Source organism: Trachemys scripta, chromosome 2, assembly GCF_013100865.1.
Source record: "Trachemys scripta elegans isolate TJP31775 chromosome 2, CAS_Tse_1.0, whole genome shotgun sequence".
Lineage (NCBI taxonomy): Eukaryota > Metazoa > Chordata > Testudines > Emydidae > Trachemys > Trachemys scripta.
Genome location: NC_048299.1, coordinates 98,891,780 through 98,915,346, shown reverse-complemented (window position 1 = coordinate 98,915,346; position 23,567 = coordinate 98,891,780). Strand labels below are relative to the sequence as shown.

The window sequence follows — 23,567 nt, the reverse complement described above, 5'->3', positions numbered from 1 at the left end:
AAAATAAATAGGTCTGTAATCCTAAAAGGATAACAGAGTTCACTGTGGAATGTGTACCTAATTAAGCTTTAAGAGGTCAGACCTGATACAAAGGACGCAGAAGTGGAGGCTCTCAATAAAAGTAAATACAATTGACAAAAAAGTGGATTTCGTTTTTTGTTTTCACTCTTTTGAAGAAAAAAATCCAACAAAACCCAAGATATTCTGAATAAAAATTTGCATTTATATAACATGTTTTGCCCAAGCATCTCAAACCTTTACAAATCTTGCATTAATTAAGCCTCCCAAAGCTCTTTTTGGGTGTAATAGTAGTATACCCCTCACTCAGATGGGCAAACTAAGTCACAGATAGGATTAGTCTCTTGCCCCAGGTCACACAGGTTAGTGGGAGAGTCAAGAAAAATATAAGGGTCCTGGACCCTGTTACGGCTCTAATCACTGTATGCTCTCCCAAGATTCCATTTTAGGTTCTTGTAAATATTTCTTTGCTTCTGGACTCTTTTGGGGCATAGCCAATTATCTGAGTTCGAGAGCTAGCTGACATAGAAAATGCTGATCTGTCATTACCTGTCTCTGATTAACTGGAGAGCTCCTCCATTACTGCATCCAGGAACCCCTATAGGTTTTGGTAGCTCTGAAGAGTTCCTTCTCTTTTATTCTTTTCAAATGCACCATATGGAGCTAGGTACCAAATGTCTCCCCCTGTGCATGCCTCTTGAGAGAATTGTAGGTGGACTTTGATTTATGTAACAAGAAACTTTTTTCTTTCCTTTTGCAAGCTGACATGTTCACAGTTTTTTGGGGGGGTTTCTCAATATAGGTCAAGTGTGTGACCTTGCCAAATCAAACAAGACACTGTGGAGAGAAAAGCCAAGCTTCCAGGTGGCAGAGAAATGTGAACAATACATTTTTATTTCTTAGAATAGACGCATTCCAGGTTGTTAGTGAGGGTCTCTCTTCCAGCAGTTCCAATGATTTCATATTAAACAATTCTTTCTATTGCCTTATGGGTGTTTTGTGCACAGGAGTTTGTGTGTGTTTAAATGCACTGAAGTATAAAATGTCTTCTGAAGGAATGTAACTTTCCTTTTAAGGTGCTAACGTAGGGCCCTGCTCTGTAATCCCAAATGAGGCAACAAGGAGTTTTGCTTGTGTCAGGAATGTAGGAACAGGCTCATGGCTTAGACATCATAATGCTCAATGCCTATATGTGGCAGCGCTTTCTACTTTCAAAGAGTTCTGTAAACATTAACTAATCCTTCATGACACCTCTCTGAGGTAGGTAAGCATAGTATTATCCTCATTTTATCAGACAGAAAACTCTGAAGCAGAGAATTTAATAAGACAACAGAAAAAATCTCTGTCAGAGCTGGGTTTAGAACTCAAGAGTTTCTGGCTGTATTTCCTCATTCTTTCCCTTAGCCAATTTACTATAGAATTAGGCATCACAAAATGCAATGTATGAGACTTCATTTATTTGAAGGCCATTCTAACATGTTTTGGTTTCTAATAGTTCTTTGAAGGAGCTGTAAAATGAATAAATACGTAAACCTTTCCTGGTTTTTACAGAAACAGTCATGAATCCAGACATGTTACATCTGTTTTAGCCTAATTTTAATTTTGTAAAATAAACTGAATTTCTTTTATGATCTTGAGAGTTTAGTATGCTTAAAATTTCCATACACTAATTTGGTTTGGAAAATTCCCTTTAAAAATTATAATTTGCTGAGGAGAATTTTCATAGGAAGTGACAAATAGCTGAAGTGACCATAGGTCCAGATTGTACTTGGACAGGCTTTTTTTGCATGTGCTCTCCTAGTAACTCCTTTGGGGACTTCTGAAATATCTCAATTTTTATTTATTTCATCAGTCAAAATGTTTGGGTTTATATATGTGTGAGTGTAAATTAATCGCAGTTAACTTACATAATTAACTCAAAAAATTAATCGTGATTTAAAAAATGAATTAATCACACTGTTGAACAATAGAATACCAACTGAAATGTATTAAATATGTGTGGATGTTTTTCTACATTTTCAAATATATTGATTTCCATTACAACACAGAATACAAAGTGTACAGTGCTCACTTTATATTATTATTTTTATTACAAATATTTGCACAGTATAAATTATGAACAAAAGAAATAGTATTTTTCAATTCATCTCATACAAGAACTGTAATGCCAACTCTTTATCGTGAAAGTGTAACTCACAAATGTAGATTTTTGTTGTCACATAACTGCACTCAAGAACAAAACAACATAAAACTTTAGAGCCTACAAGTCCACTGAGTCCTACTTCTTGTTCAGCCTATTGTTAAGACAAACAAGTTTGTTTACATTTATGGAAGATAATGCTGCCTGCTTCTTATTTACAATGTCACCTCAAAGTGAGGACAGGCATTCACATGGCACTTTTGTAGCTGGTGTTGCAAGGTATTTACGTGCCAGATATGCTAAACATTCATATGCCCCTTCAAACTTTGGCCACCATTCCAGAGGATATGCTTCCATGCTGATGATGCTCGTTAAAAAAATAATGCATTAATTAAATTTGTGACTGAACTCCTTGTGGGAGAATTGTATGTCTCTGCTCTGTTTTACCCGCATTCTGCTATATATTTCATGTTATAGGCAGTCTCGGATGATGACCCTGCACATGTTCATTTTAAGAACACTTCCACAGCAGATTTGACAAAATGCAAAGAAGGTACTATGTGAGATTCCTAAAAATAAATAACCACAGCACTCGATACAAGGTTTAAGAATCTGAAGCACTGCCTAAAATCTGAGTGGGATGAGGTGTGGAGCATGCTTTCAGAAGTCTTAACGGAGCAACACTCCAATATGGAAACTACAGAACCCGAACCACCAAAAAAGAAAGTCAGCCTTCTGCTGGTGGCATCTGACTCAGATGATGAAAATGAACATTCATTGATCTGCTCTGCTTTGGATCATGAATCTCCTTCCTTAGAGGTTTTTAAGGTCAGGCTTGACAAAGCCCTGGCTGGGATGATTTAGTTGGGAATTGGTCCTACTTTGAGCAGGGGGTTGGACTAGATGACCTCCTGATGTCCCTTCCAACCCTGATATTCTATGATTCTATGATTCTATGTCCTCTGGAACATGTCCTCTGGAATGGTGGTTGAAGCATGAAGGGACATATGACTCTTTACCTCATCTGACATGTAAATATCTTGCAACACCGGCTACAACAGTGCAGTGTGAACGCCTGTTCTCACTTTCAGGTGACATTGTAAACAAGAAACAGGCAGCATTATCTCCTGCAAATTGTAACCAAACTTGTTTGTCTGAGCGATTGGCTGAAGTAGGACTGAGCCACTAACGTTTTACATTGTTTTATTTTTGAATGCAGTTATTATTTGTACACAATTGTACATTTGTAAGTTCAACTTTCCTGATAAAAAGATTGCACTACAGTACTTGTATTAGGTGAATTGAAAAATACTATTTCTTTTGCTTTTTACAGTGCAAATATTTGTAATAAAAATAAATATAAAGTGAGCACTGAACACTTTGTATTCAGTGTTGTAATTGAAATCAGTATGTTTAAAAATGTAGAAGGCATCCAAAAATATTTAAATAAATGGTATTCTATTGTTTAACAGCGCGTTTGATCACGATTAATTTTTTTAATCATGTGATTAATCGTGATTAATTTTTTAATTGCTTGACAGCCCTAATATATATATAAACTAGAAATTGTTTGTTCAGTATTGCTATACTGACTAGCATTTGCTGTGTGTACCATGAATAAACAGTCCAATAGAATGAGTGTTAAGTGTGAAGTATTTGGGAGGGAAAAGTTTCATGTGTGTAGTATCTATTGGCCATTGTGTTTCCTGGTAAACTCATTTAGAACACTAAGCCCAGGTCTACACTAGCGGGGCGGTCTACCTAAGATACACAACTTCAGCTACGCGAATAGTGTAGCTGAAGTCGGCGTATCTTAGGTCAACTTACCTGGCCGGGAGGATGGTGGCAAGTCGACCGCTGCTGCTCCCCCGTCGACTCCACTTCCGCCTCTCACGACCTGGAGTTCCGGAGTCGACGGGGAGTGCGATCGGGGATTGATTTTTATCACGTCTACACTAGTCGCAATAAATCGACATCCCATAGATCGATCACTACCCACCGATCTAGTGGGTAGTGAAGACCTGCCCTAAGCTACTGAAATAAACCCTTCATTCTGAGAAATATGGATGTGTTTCAGTTAGAAGTTGGTAGTAGTACACATTTATTACAAGATGTACTTTTGTTGTTTAATGCTTATTTAGGGATCCTAAAAATGGCACCACAAAATGTCCTGGTTTTGAAAATGTAGTCACAGACAAATAGCAGTATTTTAGCAGACGATACCGTTATCGTCAGACACTGAAGTGAAATCACACAGCCTTTCGGTCATTTTATCAAAGTGCTTTTTTCAAGGAATGTGCGTCAATAATAAACTCCAAGCAAAAAAAAATTAATGTGCATCTAGAGCTGTTAATAAATAAATAAAGGTTTTAAAACAATTCCATTAATTCTCGCCAAATCTAGTCTTTGTTTGCTGTCATTTCAGCAAAAAGTCAGCAGGCTCTTCTGACATCACTGTAATTCTGTAAGCTTTACTAGACATAGCACTATCAGAGCCCTATATTTTTCATTCCTTTCACTCTGCCTACCAGCCTTTAAAAACAATTACTAATGTACTGAAACATACTGCCTCTTAGCAGGTCAAAGTGCTTTACTTGAACAAGAAATTTTGTCTATATTGTGCATTGACGTTTATACACAATGAATAGGGCTCTGTTGCAGTCATCCCACATCTACTGTAAAATTGTATAGCTTATATCGATAATTTACTTGGGTGGTAGCTGCTCTTCAGAGTGAATGCTGCAATATAACTAAACAAGTAAGGTGTGCAGCTTTTCAAGGAGAGCACTGAATGATATTGGAGGTTGAAGCTTTGAAACCTAGCTCTGGAGTTGTCTGGCTCACTTTTTGTAGAGGGCTGTTGGTCTTAGAAGTCTTGTAGAAGGAGGCACTGCCACAAATTTTAAAAAGATCAAAATAGAGTACAGGTGGGATGGTGCACTGTATAAAAGGTAATGGTAGAATGCAAACATCGGATGTCCAAGCAGGTGATGTAATATGACAGAGGGGGGCACTACAGTACAGCTCTTAAAGCAAGCGGTAATGTATTTTTTCCTTTGTATGTGCACTGTTAGAAAGCCAACAAATTTCGTGTTATCGGCTTTTTTAAGTTAATATATTTGTCATCTCAAGTGATGGCTGGTTACTGATTGCACGCTGTTACGTGGCTCTGAGATAAAGAAACACTTACCCGAGGTTTCTCAGGAAATGTAAATAATTACTGGAGTCAGAATTTGTTGTTAAATTAATTCTTTGTTAAATATATTGTGAGTATCAATGCAAGACTTCTCAAAACTAAGGCTGTGACTCAGGAAGACATTATTTCTCAGGAAAGCACTTAAATATGTGTTTAACTTTAAGCACATGCTTAAATTCCATTGAATTCAATAATATTTAAGTTAAGTCTATAAATAAAAGTTGTTAAACTTTTCCTTAATTTTGGGGCCTTTTGTATCCACAGTAAATGTGCACTTGCCCAAGCAGGGAATTGTGCCTACAAACTATGCATTCTGCATGCAAAAACATGTAGTTTACACACAATTTTTTGCATGTGCAATTTGCATATGTTGTGGGTGTGGTTATATGTCTAGGTGCATGTGCATATATTTTGCAGGCACAGAGCAGGTGCCTAGTTTTGAAAAGTTAACCTAAGCATTTTTATAGTATTGTTGCATAATAATTACTGTAAATGTATAGATATTGGAAAACATTGTGTAAATATTGAAGTATGATATTTTATAAATGATTATTTAATGTTCTTTTTTTGTGCAATAAACACACTAGAAGAAGTAGACAAGTGAGTGACTCTAACTTGCAGGGGTATATTACTAGGCAGCCTTATAGCTACCAGTAAATGTAACTTCTGGAGTGATCAGGAAAATTCTTTTAGGGCTTATATCCACTTACACTAGAGAATATAATAGGGGATGAGTAATGTATGAAACAGTTGAATATGATAGTGATCCTGCAGTTGCCAGCACTGCAGTAATATTAGATTTGAATAAAGTGACCCTGCAACTTTGCTTTCTAGCACTATAGTTGAAAAAAATTGAGTTGCGTGTATAGTGAAGAGAATAAAACCAGGCTGTGTTCTTCTGTAGATAGGTATCATTTTGTAAAGTCATAGACAAACTTTAAAGCAAGCACTCTCTTTATAAATGTATCACTCAATGGAAAATTTAACACTTTTTAGTTGGGAATACACATACATTCTTTCTCCTGTATGAAGTTATTTCTCTGTTATTTGGAAATATGAAATTACAACACAGTCTGTACTATAACAATAATCTTAACATAGCACTTTTCATCCATAGATCTCTAAGTATTTTACAAAGGAGATCAGTACCATTATCCCCATTTTACAGATGGGGAAACTGAAGTAAAGGGAGATCACCTGGCAAACCAGTGGCAGAGCTGGAAATTGAACTCAGATTTCGAGAGTCTCCCACCCTGTCCACCAGGCCACACTGACTTTGTAACTAATATAACATTAATCATGATACTGAGAAAGTTTTTCAGATATTTTGAGCATTGAAGTGGTGTGAAAAATATTGCATTTAATAATAGAGATTAAAGGGACACCGCCAACTTGAGTAAATTTGGTCCATTTTAAATATAAGTTAGTTAAAATTAGTTTTAGGTACGACACCTACTTCTAAGTCCCCCTGCAACTTTGTGTGCTTTTACAATCACATATTCCTGTTTTTCACTCTCCTACTGCGGCTGAAAGACCCACATAAAATGCAAGGGAAATTGACTCTTTATAAAGTGCTGTGAAGTGGGCAAAGTAGACAAACTGGAAAAAAAATGTTTCCCTATTTTCTTTTTAAGTATAACCTTTACTATAATTGCTAAAACACAAATGTAGATAGAAGTCTGATTTTTTTTATTGAGAGTGTCCCTTTAAAAGTGCAAGCTTACAGAAGCCTAGAAAAAATGGGCATGCTTTGGACCAAATTTTGGCTGCTGTAGCACAACTGCACAAGGGAATGAGAGGGGAAAACAATACAGGGAGCCCCTTCCCCACGTTGCTGCAACATAGTTGGCAGCCGTAATACAGTCTCCTGCTCTCCAGACATGCAGGTAGACTCTGCTCTTTTAAGAGAGATCAATTCCTTACAGGCAGGGTTCCGCCCCTTGAGTGCCATTTGGTGGCTGGAGGGTTGATTTGGGGACTGGTGGGAGGGGGATGGATCCCCTAGACAGGATCCTCAGGGAGTTCATTTTCTCCAGCACACTTGGAGGCAATATGACAGCTCCTGGAATCTGTAGGGAAAGGCTTCCAGCCATCATCACTCATGCAATGCAACTATTCACTTCACCCCAGTGCAGCTGTGGCTGTAAAAGAAGTGATTAAACCCTTTCACTTTTGCAGAGCTCTGGCTGCTTTGAGGGAAGACGTTACATAAAATTGTATGTGCCTATGTCAGGCAGAAGGTCAGGGAGGCAGAAGCTGTCTTCACTTCAAACAACTGGAATCTTAATCACAACAGTTTATTAACATCTTCCAAAAAGCAACAGAGGGTCCTGTGGCACCTTTGAGACTAACAGAAGTATTGGAAGCATAAGCTTTCGTGGGTAAGAACCTCACTTCTTCAGATGCAAGACATCTGCATCTGAAGAAGTGAGGTTCTTACCCACGAAAGCTTATGCTCCCAGTACTTCTGTTAGTCTCAAAGGTGCCACAGGACCCTCTGTTGCTTTTTGCAGTGGATCTAATGTACCTCGATTTCAGTAAGGCATTTGATACGGTTCCACATGGGGAATTATTAGCTAAATTGGACAAGATGGGTCTCAATATGAAAATTGAAAGGTGGATAAGGAACTGGTTAAAGGGGAGACTACAATGGGTCATACTGAAAGGTAAACTGTCAGGCTGGAGGGAGGTTACTAGTGGAGTTCCTCATGGATCAGTTTTGAGACCAANGGGTCCTGTGGCACCTTTGAGACTAACAGAAGTATTGGAAGCATAAGCTTTCGTGGGTAAGAACCTCACTTCTTCAGATGCAGATGTCTTGCATCTGAAGAAGTGAGGTTCTTACCCACGAAAGCTTATGCTCCCAATACTTCTGTTAGTCTCAAAGGTGCCACAGGACCCTCTGTTGCTTTTTACAGATTCAGACTAACACGGCTACCCCTCTGATATTAACATCTTCCATCTGTTTAATATGCTTGCTCAGTTGGACAGAGACGATTAGCAAAAGTCAGCAGCAGCAATGATGAAATCTGCAGCAAAAAATGTGTGTATGCATATAACTTAGTCCATAGACTGTCAAACTCAGGGGTCACAGACAGGCTTCAGGTGGGGAGAGCCAGCGTCCATTTCCTTGGAGCTAGCTTGGGAGAGTTGGGGATGGTGGGTGGGGGCGGTCCTGAGACTTTTTCAGCTTTAGCAGGGGTTCCTGGTATGGGAAAGTTTGAGAACCCCTCTTTCCCAAGCAAAGGCTCAGCTATCCAGGAAAACACCATCCATTTCCACATTGAGGGAGAAAAAAATATTCTAGGATGGAAGCTTTACAGGAGTTAAGAGACCTGAGTGGGTTTTGTTGGATGTAGTCAACTCTGCTTCTTTCTACCTGTGTTGTTCACCATCCAGTGTGCATAGGACTTGACAACCTCTTCATTTCTGCTGGTTACAATGTTGCATAAATTGAGTCTTGCTTTTTAAAAGATTGTGATGAATATGGCTGCACAGTGCTGTGGTACACTAGGTGTCTTATGGTACTCGGCAGGGCGCCAGTTGTCTCACGACTCAAAGGCAAATGGTGTAGGTGCTTCAGCTGTGAGGCCCTAGCAGCGCTAGCACAGGTAGATGCCAGTGAGCACTAAGTTACATGGCTAAGTGAAAGGGTATTTTACTAGAGCTGGCAAAGTAAATGTTCTAGGTACGGAGGCTTCAAGGTGCAACACTTCAGGTGGCCTCTGGGGGCACTCCAATAGAGAGTTCGGGCTCCTCAGAATGGACCTTAATATTATACAAGACGATCTGGATGACCTTGAAAACTGGAGAAATGGGATGAAATTTAATAGTTCAAAGTGCAGGGTCATTCACTTAGGGACTAACAACAAGAATTTTTTCTATAAGCTGCGGATGTATCACTTGGGAAGTGACAGAGGAAGAGAAAGACCTGTATTTGTTGATCACAGGATGACTATGAACCGCCAATGTGATACAGCCATGAAAAAGGCTAATGCAGTCCTAAGATGCATCATGCGAGGTATTTCCAATAGAGAGAGGGAAGTGTTAATATTATACACGGCACTGGTGAGACCTCATCTGGAATACTGTGTGCAATTCTGGTTTCTCATGTTGAGAAAGATTAATTCAAACTGGAACAGGTGCGGAGAAGGGCTACTAAGATGATCTGGGGAATGGAAAACCTACCTGATGAGAGGAAACTCAAATAGCTTGGCTTGTGTAGCCTAACCAAACAAAGATTGAAGGGAGATATGATTGCTCTCTAAATTCATCAGAGGGATAAATACCAGGGAGGGAGAGGAGTTATTTAAGTTAAGCATCAATGTTGACACAGGAACAAATGGATATAAACTGGCCATCAACAAATTTAGGCTTGAAATTAGATGAAGGTTTCTAACCATCAGAGGAGTGAAGTTCTGGAACAGCCTTCCAAGGGGAGCAGAGAGGCAAAAAATCTAATTGACTTCAAGACTGTACGTGGTAAGTTTACGTAGGGGATGATATGATGAGACTGCCTACGATCTGGAATACTGTGTCCAGTTTTGGGCCCCACACTACAAGAAGGATGTGGAAAAATTGGAAAGAGTCCAGCGGAGGGCAACAAAAATGATTAGGGGTCTGGAGCACATGACTTATGAGGAGAGGCTGAGAGAACTGGGATTGTTTAGTCTCCAGAAGAGAAGAATGAGGGGGGATTTGATAGCAGCCTTCAACTACCTGAAGGGGGGTTCCAAAGAGGATGGAGCTCGGCTGTTCTCAGTGGTGGCAGATGACAGAACAAGGAGCAATGGTCTCAAGTTGCGGTGGGGGAGGTCCAGGTTGGATATCAGGAAAAACTATTTCACTAGGAGGGTGGTGAAACACTGGAATGCGTTACCTAGGGAGGTGGTGGAGTCTCCTTCCTTGGAGGTTTTTAAGGCCCGGCTTGACAAAGCCCTGGCTGGGATGATTTAGCTGGGAATTGGTCCTGCTTTGAGCAGGGGGTTGGACTAGATGACCTCTTGAGGTCCCTTCCAACTCTGATATTCTATGATTCTATGATTCTATGATGGCATGTAGCCGATCTGCAACTGCTAGTAGCAAATATCCTCAGTGGCTGGTGATGAGACACTAGATGGGGAGGGCTCCGAATTAGTACATAGAATTCTTTCCCAGGTGTCTGGCTGCTGGGTCTTGCCATAATGCTCAGGGTTCAACTTCCCGACCCCAAATATGATGGTCAGGAATTTTCCTCTGAGTCAGATTGGCAGAGACCCTGGGGTTTTTTTGCCTTTCCCTGCAGCATAGAATGTGGGTCACTTGTAAGTTTAAACTAGTGTAAAGGGTGGATTCTCTGTGACTTGATGACTTTAAATCATGATTTGATGACTTCAGTAACTCAGCGACAGATTATGGGTCTATTACAGGAGTGGGTGGGCAAGGTTTTATGACCTGCAGTGTGCAGGAGTTCAGACTAGATGATCATGAATGGTCCCTTCTGGCCTGAAAGTCTGAGAGTCTATTAAAGGCAAATAAGTAACTCACAGATTTCCAGGCCAGGATCAATATATCGTATGTCTCATTGGGTGCCCCTCTGCATAGTCTCTTTGCTGCTTCAGGTGCTCCACTAATGTTCGGGGCCGGGTCTCTCCCCTGGCCCCGCCTGCCACCCGCCGCTCCCGCATGCCTCACCTGAAGCATCTCCTGACCCTGCCTGCCATGCCCAGGTGATTTAAAAGGGCCCAGGGGCCCCTGGCAGTGCAGTGGGGCTAAGGTGGCTTCCTGCCCAGCTTCACTTTGCACCACTCTTGGAAGCAGCCGGAACGGCCCTATGGCCCCTGAGGGGGGAACGGGGTCTCCGCGCATTGCCCCCGCCCTGAGCGCCGACTCCACAGCTCCCATTGACTGGGAACTGCGGCCAATAGGAGCTGTGGGGGCAGTGCCTGCAGGCAGCGGCGCGTGGGGACCCCCCGTCCAACCCCCGCCTAGGAGCCGCTTCCAGAGGGGTGTGCGGGTTGCTTTCAGGAGCTGCCTGAGGTAAGCGCTGCACCCCTCACCCTCTTCTGCACCCCAACCCTCTGCCCCAGCCCAGAGCCTGCACCCCACACCCAAACTCCCTCCCAGAGCCTTAGGCAGGTGTGGGGGAGCAGTCTTGGATCCGTTTTGGGGACCACCAAAAATTATAGAGGCCTGCCTCCCCTGTCCAGCAGTACTTCCTGAGCAGCTCCTGATAGCATGTGGCTCCAGATAGGCGTAAGGTCCCCTGCAGTCTCTGCCTATATATAATTGTTATTTACAAGGATAATAGACGCAGAAGAAAGGGCTAACACCTGGATAGAACATACTGACCACTCCCCCAGTGACTCTGGTTCTTTGTCTGGAGTAACCTTCTGGTTTCTGTCCTTTTAAGAAACTGAGCTAGCTGCTGGTTCTGTGTCCCTGAGTCTCTTCAGGCTCCTCTATACTCTGTCGCTTGCTGCTTCCTGCATAGACCGGTATCCAGATGTAATGTTTGCTACGCACAGCCTGCTCCACATGTGGCTCTTCACCTTTTCCTCCCTTGGTAGGGTTCCCACTCTGCATGCAGCTTCCATCCTGCTTCCCTGCTCTGCCCTTCGCTCACCATGCAGACAAGCCCATGTGGCTCCTACCTCATGATGCAGCTCTTCCATCAGCCCTCCAGCTCCCCTGCTCTGTTCTCAACTTGTGTCACAGCCTCTGCAGCTTGTCTTGCTCAGACCTCAGCTTTCCCAGAGAAAGAGGACAAGTTTGCTTCCTGGGTCAGGCTTTTCCCAAGATTTTCCACACTCTCTCCCCATTGACGGGATGTGCCTGCACCTGCACCCTGGAGAATCACAAGGTGGGGAGTGGATATTGATGCTAAATGATGAGCTAACATATTTTATCTGCTCAGCCTATTCATCACAAGATGAACCCGTAAAACTCCAAGAGTGTAGCCCTCTCCCCACAGTGGATAATATCCCAATAGCTGAGGAAAAGGGAATCAGAGAAGACAACTACATGTATTCACAATGGATGGTATACAATCTTGCTTTCTATGAAACTGTGGTGAAATCTCTTCGTCCCAAAGACCACCTCTGCCAAGCTAGCTCAAACAATGAGGGGCAGCTGTGTATACTTGCATGCAAAACATACATTACTGTGTGCTCTGCAGAAGATGCTAATTGCTTGACTTGTGAGAGAGAAGGAGTTTGTAGCAGTTTTGAAGCATGTTTGCTTCTCCATGATCTGTTTTCCCCCTCCTGTTATGGTCGAATGCTGATGAGCCATGTACCGTGCAACCCATATCATTCATTTTTTGAGCAATAAGTGAAGTCATCAATCCTGGTTACCTGTTGCTGCTAACAGGGACAGGAATGAACAGATCAGTATCATGCTGACTCCAAATGCACCTTACATAGGTAATGAATTATTTGTTTTCCTTGTGCTGAAATTGACAGGGGGTGGGTGGGAGGGGAGGCAACAGCCTATGCTGCCCCCTTTCCCACAGGAATCAGGTATAGTGTTGTAAAATTATAAACCGAGAATTAAAAGCAGAGCTGTCTGTGTAAATTTGTTATTCAGGAAATAATGTAATACTCATCCGCGTCTAGAGCTCTTCCTGTGCTGTGCCACAAGGATCCATCCTCTCCCCCATTTTGTTCAGCATCTATGAAAGCCACAATGAGAGTGTGTGAAAGTGCATGGACTAAAATGCCAGCGAATGTGGGAATTTGCAGACTGGAGCGGATCCGTGTGCCATTTAGTCCAGTATTCTGTTTCCAATAGTAGCCAGCATAAGATGAACCCAGATCTATATCAGCCCCACATCAGATGCAGACAACACCATCTCTCACTTATCCAGGGCCTTGGCTGAGATCAGAAAGTTGGAGGATGATCAGGAATAATGTGTCCCCCCAAATAGAAGCTTTATGGCATAAGTAATAGAAGTAGCCTTTATATAGCTATAGAAAGCCACTAAAAAATGTTTCCCATGGCTGATAGTATAGTCTGATGTGGTCACACTGTTCCTGGTTTTCCATCCATTTTGGTATTTAAATTATTGAACAAGTCTTGTATAACACATATAGGCCATAGAATCCTTAATCTGAGGTGTTTAAACTTCAGTGTAAGTGGAGTTGACGTACCAATTCAGGTCAAGCTGACTTTCTGGTTTTGAACACTGTGGCAGATCCAAACCTAGATCTCTTTCCTTTGCAATTAAGGAGAGTGTAATTTGTGTTTCCTGCCTTTGGCTGAGTCAGGCTGTATATGAAAATTGACTGATAAATAAGATTCCTTGTTCTGGGCCTGATTTGGTGAGCACTTTCAACTCGCACTGCATTCAGTTGGATTTGAGGCCACTCAAAAGCTCATGGGATTGGGCCCTCAAAGAGAGAGAGATAACTTATTTCTTTATTTTATTCTTTTTATTCCAGGTGGTGAAACCCTGCTTCCTGCCAATCAACTACGAACTGGTAAGTGAATCTGACAGTACTAATGTCAATCAGGGGAAGAGTGCAGTTAAAGGACCAGCAGAAGTATTCATACCCCCCCACACACAACTTACAATCATCTACCTCTGTCCTGCTGCGTAAGGTTGGGCAAATCACTTCTCACTTCTGTGCTTCAGTTTAACCCTCTGTAACATGCTGATAATGATATTTACCCATATTGGGTAAAAAGCATTGTAGAAGTGCTGCTTCATTATTCATTATTATTTCATTATAGTCAAATGGTTAAAGACTGAACTGATGATTCATTGGGTCAGTTACCAAAGGCATTAATAAAAATTGAGTGAGAACTCTAGATTTGGCCCAATAATTTTATTTATGAGCTAATCCCCTGCTACGGTGTTGGGACTCTGCACAACATTGCTATAAAAATTGATAAAAGTATTGCAATAGAAAAGCAGCCCCTTCCTACCTTACATCTATAGCTTATAATATTAGTCTTATTGAACATCTGTCATGATACCCGCCGTCATAAGACTACCTTTTAGTTGCTAGAATGCAGAATCCGGATGCTATTTTCTTTTGTATTTTTATGCATAATTGGAAAATTTGAAGGGAAAAAATCCCTTGTTGCTGTGTGTGTTAAAAATGTGACGTGAACTGGAGTTACTTCTGAACTACTATCTGTATAATGGATTACCAATCACTAGCATCAGTGGGCTGACTGCTCTTGGGTATGTAGGTTTACATGAGAAGTCAGTTTCTGTATGTCAGTCTGTGTGAGTGTGTATGTGCTTCTTATCTATTTGCATCATTTGTTCTCCGAGCCTTTCTCAAATTGCTGAGCAAACCTGAAGGGTTGAGAGCCAAAACATGAATACTTTAGCATGCTCCTAAGTCTCATATAGGCATAAGATTCAGGGATCCCCAGCTATGCAGTTGGGGATCAAGACTCTCTCTGAATTCCTGGCTTTCCATTGATTTTTGTGTGTGCCTCATTCATCATCAATTTAACATTTACTAGTGATGGCATGAGGGGCTCTTTAATCCGTAGGTGGTACCTCTAAAAGGTGCCATGCCATCTTTAGGAAGTCCATTTCTCTGTAGTCCCTGGTCTAATGTAAGGCCTGTTGAAATCAATAAAAATTCTAGGCACAGACTTTTGTGTGTCAAATTGATGGGACTTGGAAGAAGGAGACTAAATGTGAGCTGGCTCCTCTTGATTACACACAGTAAAGTGTTAACGGAAGTGATTTTTTTCCGTCTTCATAGTGGGCCTTGCTCATTATGCCATCCCATGTGAGGTGGATGAGATGGCACTGTCATCCAAAACTCTCCTGGTCCAGGCAAATGAGGCTAATCACAGTTTCTTCCATTTGTTCTGGTTATTAGCAATATTCCTGATCTCTTTGGGGTGTGTTACCACTGAATTGCAAATTGGGCTTGCTCTGCTAGATTCTCCCGATCCATATAGGTACAGGTATGGCCTATATTAACTCATTTTCATCCTTTTTTTCTCTATGAAAGGATGAGGGTATTGGGAAGTAGGTGACAGAACTCCTGAAGTCTGTTGGTTTGTATGAAATAACTAATTAGGACAAATATTTCATCAAAGCAAGTCCTTGAAAGGATTTGGGAAACACCCCTCATAATTTATAGTCTCTCTGAACATTAAGGCAAGTGATTTACAAGCAGTCACCTTTCTGTTACCTCTCTATATAACTGTCATACCAGCTCAGCCTGCTTCTGTTTCAAGTGGACACAAAAGTGCAGTCTCGGAACAAAGCTAACTGTTACTGGTATTAGGCAGGTAGAAGATTCCGATTTTATTTGGATTAGGGGAGGTGAACACTCACTGGGATTATTTAGACTGTAGACTCTTCAAGTCAGATACTTTCTTTTAATCTGTACAGCACCCAGCATGATGGGGCCCTAGGTGCTACCATAATACAAATAAGTAACGGACAACTTCTAAGATAGTTCTCCAGTTAGTGGTACAAACATGAAACTGAACTCAGTGAAAAATAAAGATAGTTACAACACATACCTTGCAGAACAAGATCTTATCCAGTAACTTAGTTGTGATAATTTGATAACAACACATATTTTTTCTACTTAGTTTCTTACACTTACCCATAACGATTGTCTGAGCATCTTCCAGCAGTGCATTAAATGATGTGACCAGCATCTATCTATCTTTCTTTCTCTTTCTTCCCCCACACCCTGGTAGAAAATTGTAGGAGAATTTTTTTTAACATATGTTGTACTATGTATTTTTATTACTGAGGGCAAGGTTGAAGATCTGCATCTTGCACTTGGAATGGAAAGTGGTGAAGTCTGTGGTGGTTCTTAAATCCTGCAGGATTTTGCACCACAATTTCAGACTTTTATAGTTCTGTTTCCTACACAAACAAGCTTTACCAATGCGGTAAACAATTCTGTTGTTTAGGAGGAGCAGAGCTGTCTACTTTATGTACTGATCCCAAGCTTTAAGTGATTTTTTTTTTAGGCATCCCATTTTCAGAGCACTTGACAGAGATCTTAAACTTGAGATGTAATGAATGAAAGGATGTAGTAGCCCATGTTTTGCCAATTTATGATTTGCCACTTAAACACAAACTTATCTGTATTTATTCCAAGATATGCAGCTTTTAGTAACACCATTTACTCCTGGGAGAATTCTGTGCCAAAAAAATTAAAAATTCTGGGTACAATATTTTAAAATTCTGCATAATTCTGCAAATGTTGTCAAAATAACACTATATAATCACACCAATTTCAATTATTTTGGTAATTTATTTTAAAATACCTGTCAGCAACTATGTCTAACAATACAGACACACACAAAAATTCCCCTTGGAGTAGAGAGTTAAAGAAATCCCTATGACAACCCAGTTCCTGTTTTTCTGTCCCGTCCCCGCCCGAGTCCAGCTGGGGTGCCAGAAACTCGCATCCCTTCTCCTCCCAGAGCCCAGCCATGCCCCCCCTTTGCCCAGACATTCACTCCCCCTCTCCACTCCCCAGGGGCCACCTGCAGGGGCCCCCAGCCGAGACACTCACACCACCTACTCTCCAGAACCCACTCAGAGACCAGCTGGGTCCCGGACTAGCACGGAGTTCCCTGCATCCAGTCGCCTCCTCCTTCCTTCTTCAGGGCATTCTGGGAACTGAAGCTGCTGGGAACCCTCCAGTTCCTTCTCCCCTCCTTGTCTTCTATTTGTGAGCTGGGCTCTGCCGGGTCCAGCAGCCCCCAGTGGCAGCCAACATCTCTGCAGCCCATTTTGGTGGGGAAAAAAGGAAATTCTGCGTGACCAACATTAATTTCTGCAAAATTCTGTATTGCGCAGTGGTGCAGAATTCCCCCAGGATTAACCATTTGGTTCCCACATAGAAGTTATTAATGCATGGCTATAGTATAAATTATTAAATCCATCTAACCTAACATAGTTGTTGCCAGCATATTCCTCCTGGTGGTTTATACTGAATACTGTAATTCAACTCTCACTGGCATATTGGCAGGTAGATTGTTGAAGCTAATGAAATTTACATACATTTTGTTTCTTCCGAATGTGAATTTTATTGAGTATTTTCAGCCTGAACGTCCATTTCCAAAGAAGCTCTTTCTCCCCATTTCTCATAAACCAGGCATCTTGAAGCTTAGCAGTGACATCAGGGCCCTCATGTATCAACTCACTGCAGCTGTTCAGAGTTTTAGGAGCTGAAATATAAGCCAGCTGTTGTTAGGTGTTCACATACTACTTGCTTTACATTGTCATTTCAGTTACTCTGATTTGAAAAGGGAGATTTTACTATAGCTCTTATAATCCAAGTCAAATGAAAATAATAACTGTTCTTTTATGTGTTTTATTTAATTGGATTAGATTTGATGCAATTGATTTTGCTAACATTTTTAGGGACACTATATAATGGATGGTAGGAATTAAAATTGATCTTGAGTGCTCTCATTTTATTTGTTTGTTTATTTTGAAAATTAAACGTAGTTGAATTTTATAAAAAAAGATTTAAAATTAAAAAAGAATCAGAAGGATGCAGGGCCATATACATTATGGGTGAGAACCTTGCCCTTACTCTGGCCCATTTATCAGGGGGGAAAGGAGCAGAGTAAATCCCTAGTTGTAGCCGGGGGAGGATTCCCCAGCATAGACACTGCCTTCTAAGAACCCCATGGCGATCCCCAGCATATAGACAAGAAGGGGATTAGGAGGCATGTGTTGGGAATGGGTCCACAGCATGTAGCATTGCAGAAATTCTGTGCAGTGCTGCGACCTACAAGGCAGCCATAATTTAGGTAGGCCACCAGCCTCTCCATCCTTGGGAGCATCTCAGGATTGGGATGGTGCAAAGGTGGCATAAAGGATAAAGCCACCATAGCTCCCCCTTTCCCTGTGCTGTGAGTTCTGTGCTGTACCTCTTAGAGACTCTTAGCACAGCATCTCACCCAATGCAAGGGTTCTGGACCAGTCTTTGGAGGGCAGTTTGGCACCCAAATATGCAAGGGATCTGAAAATCCTACCTGAGCTGTGCTGGTGCACTGGTGCAATCTTATCTGAGTGTAATGTCTCAGTGGTTAAGCTGTTATGTAGAGGTTTTGTTCAGTTGCTTTTAGGAAAGAGCACTGTGATGGGGAGTAATTGGCTTAAAGGTTATGGACAATGAATGTTGGTCAGGGAAGAAGTCAGAAAAGAATAGAGAGAGAAAGATGCCAATGAAAATAAAATAAATTAAAAATCAAAATCATACCAAGGAATAAGATAGTCTTCTGTGCTGACTTTGCGAAGAGCTTGTGTTTAGTGTAAAGGGAAATCAGCAGTATTACCAAATGAACCATTTTGACACAACAGTCAGAATATATATTGAGCTACAGAATTATTGTATGTTCTTGTGTATGTCCAGGTCTAGGAATTGGTATCCTGTCTGGCTGTGAAGGTTCTTGGGGTGCCCAGGACTGAAAGTCACCTTTCTACTCCTTGCCTCCAGCAAGAGGGAGACTGACTGGTGCTTAATTGGGTGCTAGCTCCCTGACACCTCAAGCCTGTTAGCCACCCAAACAATCTCCTTTGGGCTCTGCCAGCCCTTCCTTGCCTTGTTAGGTTAACAGTAGGTGTATCCCAGCCCCTGTGCCCCTTTGAAGACTTCCCCCTGTAGTATTCAGCCCCTTATCCACTAAACACCCATAGTAATACCAGGTCTGCTATTGCCAAGGGTCAGTGTACACACCAGCTTGTTTGGGTCAGCCTAGGATCCGCTTCTTGAACAATACCGTAGCACTGAGTTATATTTATAGTGAAAACAATCATAAGTTTATTATCAAAAATTGAGATTGTTAGTAAAGATAATGGAAACAGAAGGGTTACATATAAAACAAAATCTTAACATGATTTCTAGAGACTCAACTTAACTTTAACAGGGCTAAGCATCTAAGCTAAGTTCTCACCCCAAATGTCCTTTGCAGTGTTTCCAACCAAGGCATAGTTGGGATCCCATTTTCATGAATGTAAACGTGCTGTCTGTTTACCTCCTTGGTGCAGAATAACAGGTTTGCTTTTTGTCTTCCCCTTACATTCCCCAAAAGTTCATTGTCTGCCTCCAGAGACAGGGCAGCCCTCTGTGATTTCCTCTCCAGTATCCGGTCTCCCCCTTGGTTTCCCATCCTCCTGTTCACTTCACACGTCAGTGGAGCTTCCATGGAACTAGCTTACAATGCTTAATCTGCATCTGAATGGAGATAGGTGAATTTTTCTGGCAGAAAACTGTTTATCAACTTTGCTTTAATACAGACTATAAAAACACATTTCCAGTATATGTACACAACTCGTTGCACAGTTTCGGAATATACATTTTACGACACTATCCATAACCAGTTTGAAATGGCTTTCATTTAACACCTCATATGATATTCTTTATGAAAGTGGTGTGCTAGGTGTAGTGAGTTTGTTAGGCCTGTTAAGAGTTGCTCTTACGGAACAGTGAACCATATGCCAGCTGGCATGAAAGGGCCTCTGGGTCACACTGGTCATTAATAACCATCTTGTCAGCTTGCTTGAAGGAAATCTTATGATCTTCAGAAGGAAGTTACTGAACAGTTGATGAACACTGAGGCTGGAATTTAGACTCCACTGGTGTCCATATCACTCTGAATTAAGAAAGCATTTATGTTCAGGTGGGGTTAGTTTGATATGTAGGTTACCTGCTCAGAGGAGATGTTCAGGGTTATTCTGGAGTTTAGAGAAAAGTTGATTCTGTCAAAGAATTTATTTCAGAATGGGGTTATTACCATTCCATAGCACAGCTCCTTCCCATGTTCATCAGCGAGCCTCAGCCACGAGCAGAGATGATGCGTGGGGGTGGGGGCATGCAGGGTCACATGCCCCCTCCCCCCGATTTGCTGCTTGGGCTACTGAGCATGTTCACACGCACTGAGCATGTTCAGTAACAGTGCTGAAGCCAGCTGTCTTCACTCTGCCCCCCCACTATCGCCAGGCACTGGTCATCTCTGGCAGTGAGGAATTTCTCTAGCTGACATCAGTGTCCAGAAAGTCTTGTTCTTGGAAGAAAAGGGAGTATCTATGTACATTGTATAAATCCATCCATCAGCAAGGGACAGTGGGCTCAGTTAGGCTGAGGGTCTCCCCTCTGCCCCACCTATAAGTGACAGCATAGCCCCTTAGCATTTTCCCAACCATCCTACCCTCTAACAGAAGTTCTCTTTCTTCCGCCCTTGCCCTGCACAGTGTGGTAAAGGGTCTTTGATGCCTGTAGCTTCTCTGAGCCTTGTTCAGGGATAGAGGGAGAAGAGGGTGCTCAGGGAGCTTATTTGCATGAGCCGCTTGCCATCTCAAGGGGCTCTGGGCATGTCCTGAGCACGGAGCTGCTCTCTGCTCCCTTGACCCAGCCCAGACATCTCCAGAATTGGTCAGTCTGGTCTGGAGCCCAAAGACATGAGTGTACTGCCTAATATGGCCTGTAGTGCAACGGAAAAGAAAGGGAAAATTTGGCCCTTAAACATTCCGTGGTTTTACTTGAAGCTCCAAGCATTGTTCAGTTCACCGATTGCTAAGAAAATAAACAGAGTAAATGAATGATTTTATTTCCAGATCGCTTCTGGATTCTAGGAGGTATTTTAAAATAATCAAAGATGCACTGAGAAAGTTAATTGTCATCCTTCCCCTGCAGTGGTTCTGTTGTCCTTTGCTAACAGCCTGCCAGGGTACTGTATCTTTAAAAAGAAAAAAAAATCAAAACTTGATACCTCTGAGGCCCCTCAGACATCCTGTTGCATGTCTTGCATTAACTAAATGTGCCTTAAAGCTTGAGCCTTGAGGCGCACATCCGCTCACATCTTAAAATGACTCCATCAGTTAAATGGGCCCTATCACTGTTTGGCTTGTCAGGTTTAAGGCATAGTTAACCAGTGATGTTTACCAGGAAAATCGTGGCTTGACTTTTGCACCCTTCATCTTTTTTTCAGCTAGTTGCCAAAACATTCTACATACCTCGCAGTGTTGCCATTTTGACATCACTGTAATAAATAGTTGTTATAATAATGGAAGCTCAGAGTGCACTGACCCAGCTATGCATGCTTTATTATAACTTACCCACAGACTGAACTTTATTTTTTGTATGGAAGTTAACTCTTTTGGTGCCTTCTCTTTCTGTTTTCTCCCGGTTTTCTCACTTAAGTAATTCTTTATCTGTGCTTCCAGTTTGTCCATCTTTGAAGGGTGGCACCTTCAGATTTCAGGCTTACTTTCCAAAATAATTGCCCCCATTTGGATGGTGAGCAGAACCTGTACTCTGGTTTCATCCCAAAAGGATTGGGGAAGTAAGTGGGAGAGAATGAGACAGAGAAAGGAAAGGAGAAGGCACAGAACATGAAAGATAAAAATAATTGGGGGAGAAGAGCCATATGAGAACAGAAAATGTATTGAAGAGAGGCAGAGAGAGAGAGAGAAACTAAAGTGAAACATTTTAAAACGGTGACAAAACCAGCTCAAGTTACTCTGAGTGAAAACATATTCTGATGTAGGAGTTAAAACAGAGACTAGGAAGGGGGAAAGAAGAAAGGGGGAGAAACCCAAGGGAGAATTTTATTTTGTGTCTGTGGTTTAAGGGAAGCTTGGCTGTTTCTACCAAGAACTTCTTAACCCAGCTTTCCATGTGGTTATGTGAATATTTGCCTCCCAAAACTTTTGACTGATTATAGATCACCTGCATTTCCCTTTTTTGAACAGCTATGACAGCCAGGCTTTTTATCCTCATTCTATTTAATTTACTTAAAAATATCTCTTCCCATGAAAAATACAGAAGCATTCCCACGTTCCAAAAGACTGCAGTCTGTCCATTTTTAATACGACCCTGAAACAGATTTTCTTCGTACGTTTTGACTGAAGCACCATTTGTTGTATGGTGATAGCCTCAGATTACGGCTAAAGTATTGGCCTCTCCAATTTCATTCTAAGTGGGATCTGAGTACTGGAAGATGTGGGATCATTAACTTTCTTTAATTGGGTGTGACCTTCAAATCCTCTGGAGTATGATGACAGTGACCAAGCTGCACTTAAAACTGAAAATGAGCAGCTATTCATCTCTGCCAGATGTGATGCTGGATTCCAGCTGAAATCAGTAAATATGTCACTGGAAAATTGTATCAAATTCTTTTGATTGAACTGAATTTGAAGCAGCTATGGCTTGTTCGTTCCTTGAATGCTATAGTTGTCGTTTTCTTTTTCTTTTCTTTTTTTTCTGTAAGAGAATTTTTGAGCCATCAAAAACCTAGGCACAGAGAACTAAGGAGTGGTCTAACTAACCATATTGTTGATAGGGACGTATTGTATTCCCACCCTCCTCCAGATACTAGGTCCAGTGCCCTTGTAAGTGGCCGTAACCCTCATAGGACAGTTGAAACTCCATGTATTTGCACTTGCAGCTTCATTCTGATTCTTTTGTTTGAGGAGTTGCTTCCTCCATTTCCACCCCAAAAAATTGAGGAGTTCTACCACTTGAGTTTGTGGATTCCCTGAGGTGCTCACAGATTTTACGTGATCCATTAGAGGCAGAGGGCATCCATGCAAAGGTACCTTACTTCTGCACAGGTACCCAGCCTTTGTCTTCTTGTTCTGCAAGACAGCACCAGTCTCTCCAGAGCCATGTTGCCAAGGAGTCGTTCAACGTGTTGCTGACCCTGGAATCCCCTACCAGGGGAAGGTCTACATCACGGAAAAGGAACAAGCAGTAATGTTGCTGCGTTCTGTGGTTTGATTGAAGGGTTTGGGGAGTGGGAATGGGGATGAGGATGAGGATATCTGACAGAGTTTAGATTTGCCTCTCCAGTGCCTGCCTTGTCGTCATCAATTCCTTATTGCCAAAACCTCCATGGAAGGCTTTCTTTGGTGTTAGGAGTGCATATCACAGAGGGGTCATACCAGGGCCGGCTCCAGGCACCAGCTTCTCAAGCAGGTGCTTGGAGCGGCTGCTCCAGAGAGGGGCAGCAGGTCCAGATATTCGGCAGCAATTCGGCGGACGCTCCCTCACTCCATCTGGGAGTGAAGGACCTCCCACCGAATTGTTGCCGCAGATCGCGATTGCAGGGTTTTTTTTGTTTGTTTTGTTTTGTTTTGGCTGCTTGGGGTGGCCAAAACCCTGGAGCCGGCCCTAGGTCATACTCCCCTTTGATGTAGCTCCAAGCATGGGGCTCACTGTATTTTATCTGAAGTGGTAACATTTTTGAGTTTATTGATCAGTATTATTATGTCATTGA

The 23,567-nt window shown here is 41.9% G+C and overlaps 1 protein-coding gene across 8 annotated transcripts in view; it reads left to right on the top strand.

The window, feature by feature from the left end:
• TNS3 (tensin 3) overlaps positions 1 to 23,567 on the top strand; it is a 423,008-nt gene that overhangs the window by 198,701 nt on the left and 200,740 nt on the right. For all 8 annotated transcript variants that reach the window (XM_034761310.1, XM_034761305.1, XM_034761304.1 and 5 more), the window contains one exon: positions 13,775 to 13,813. Coding sequence is in view for 5 of the 8 variants with exons in the window: in XM_034761305.1 (XP_034617196.1) it covers positions 13,775 to 13,813 (39 nt within the window). In the remaining 3 variants the exon portion in view is untranslated. The remainder of the gene's footprint in view (positions 1 to 13,774; positions 13,814 to 23,567) is intronic.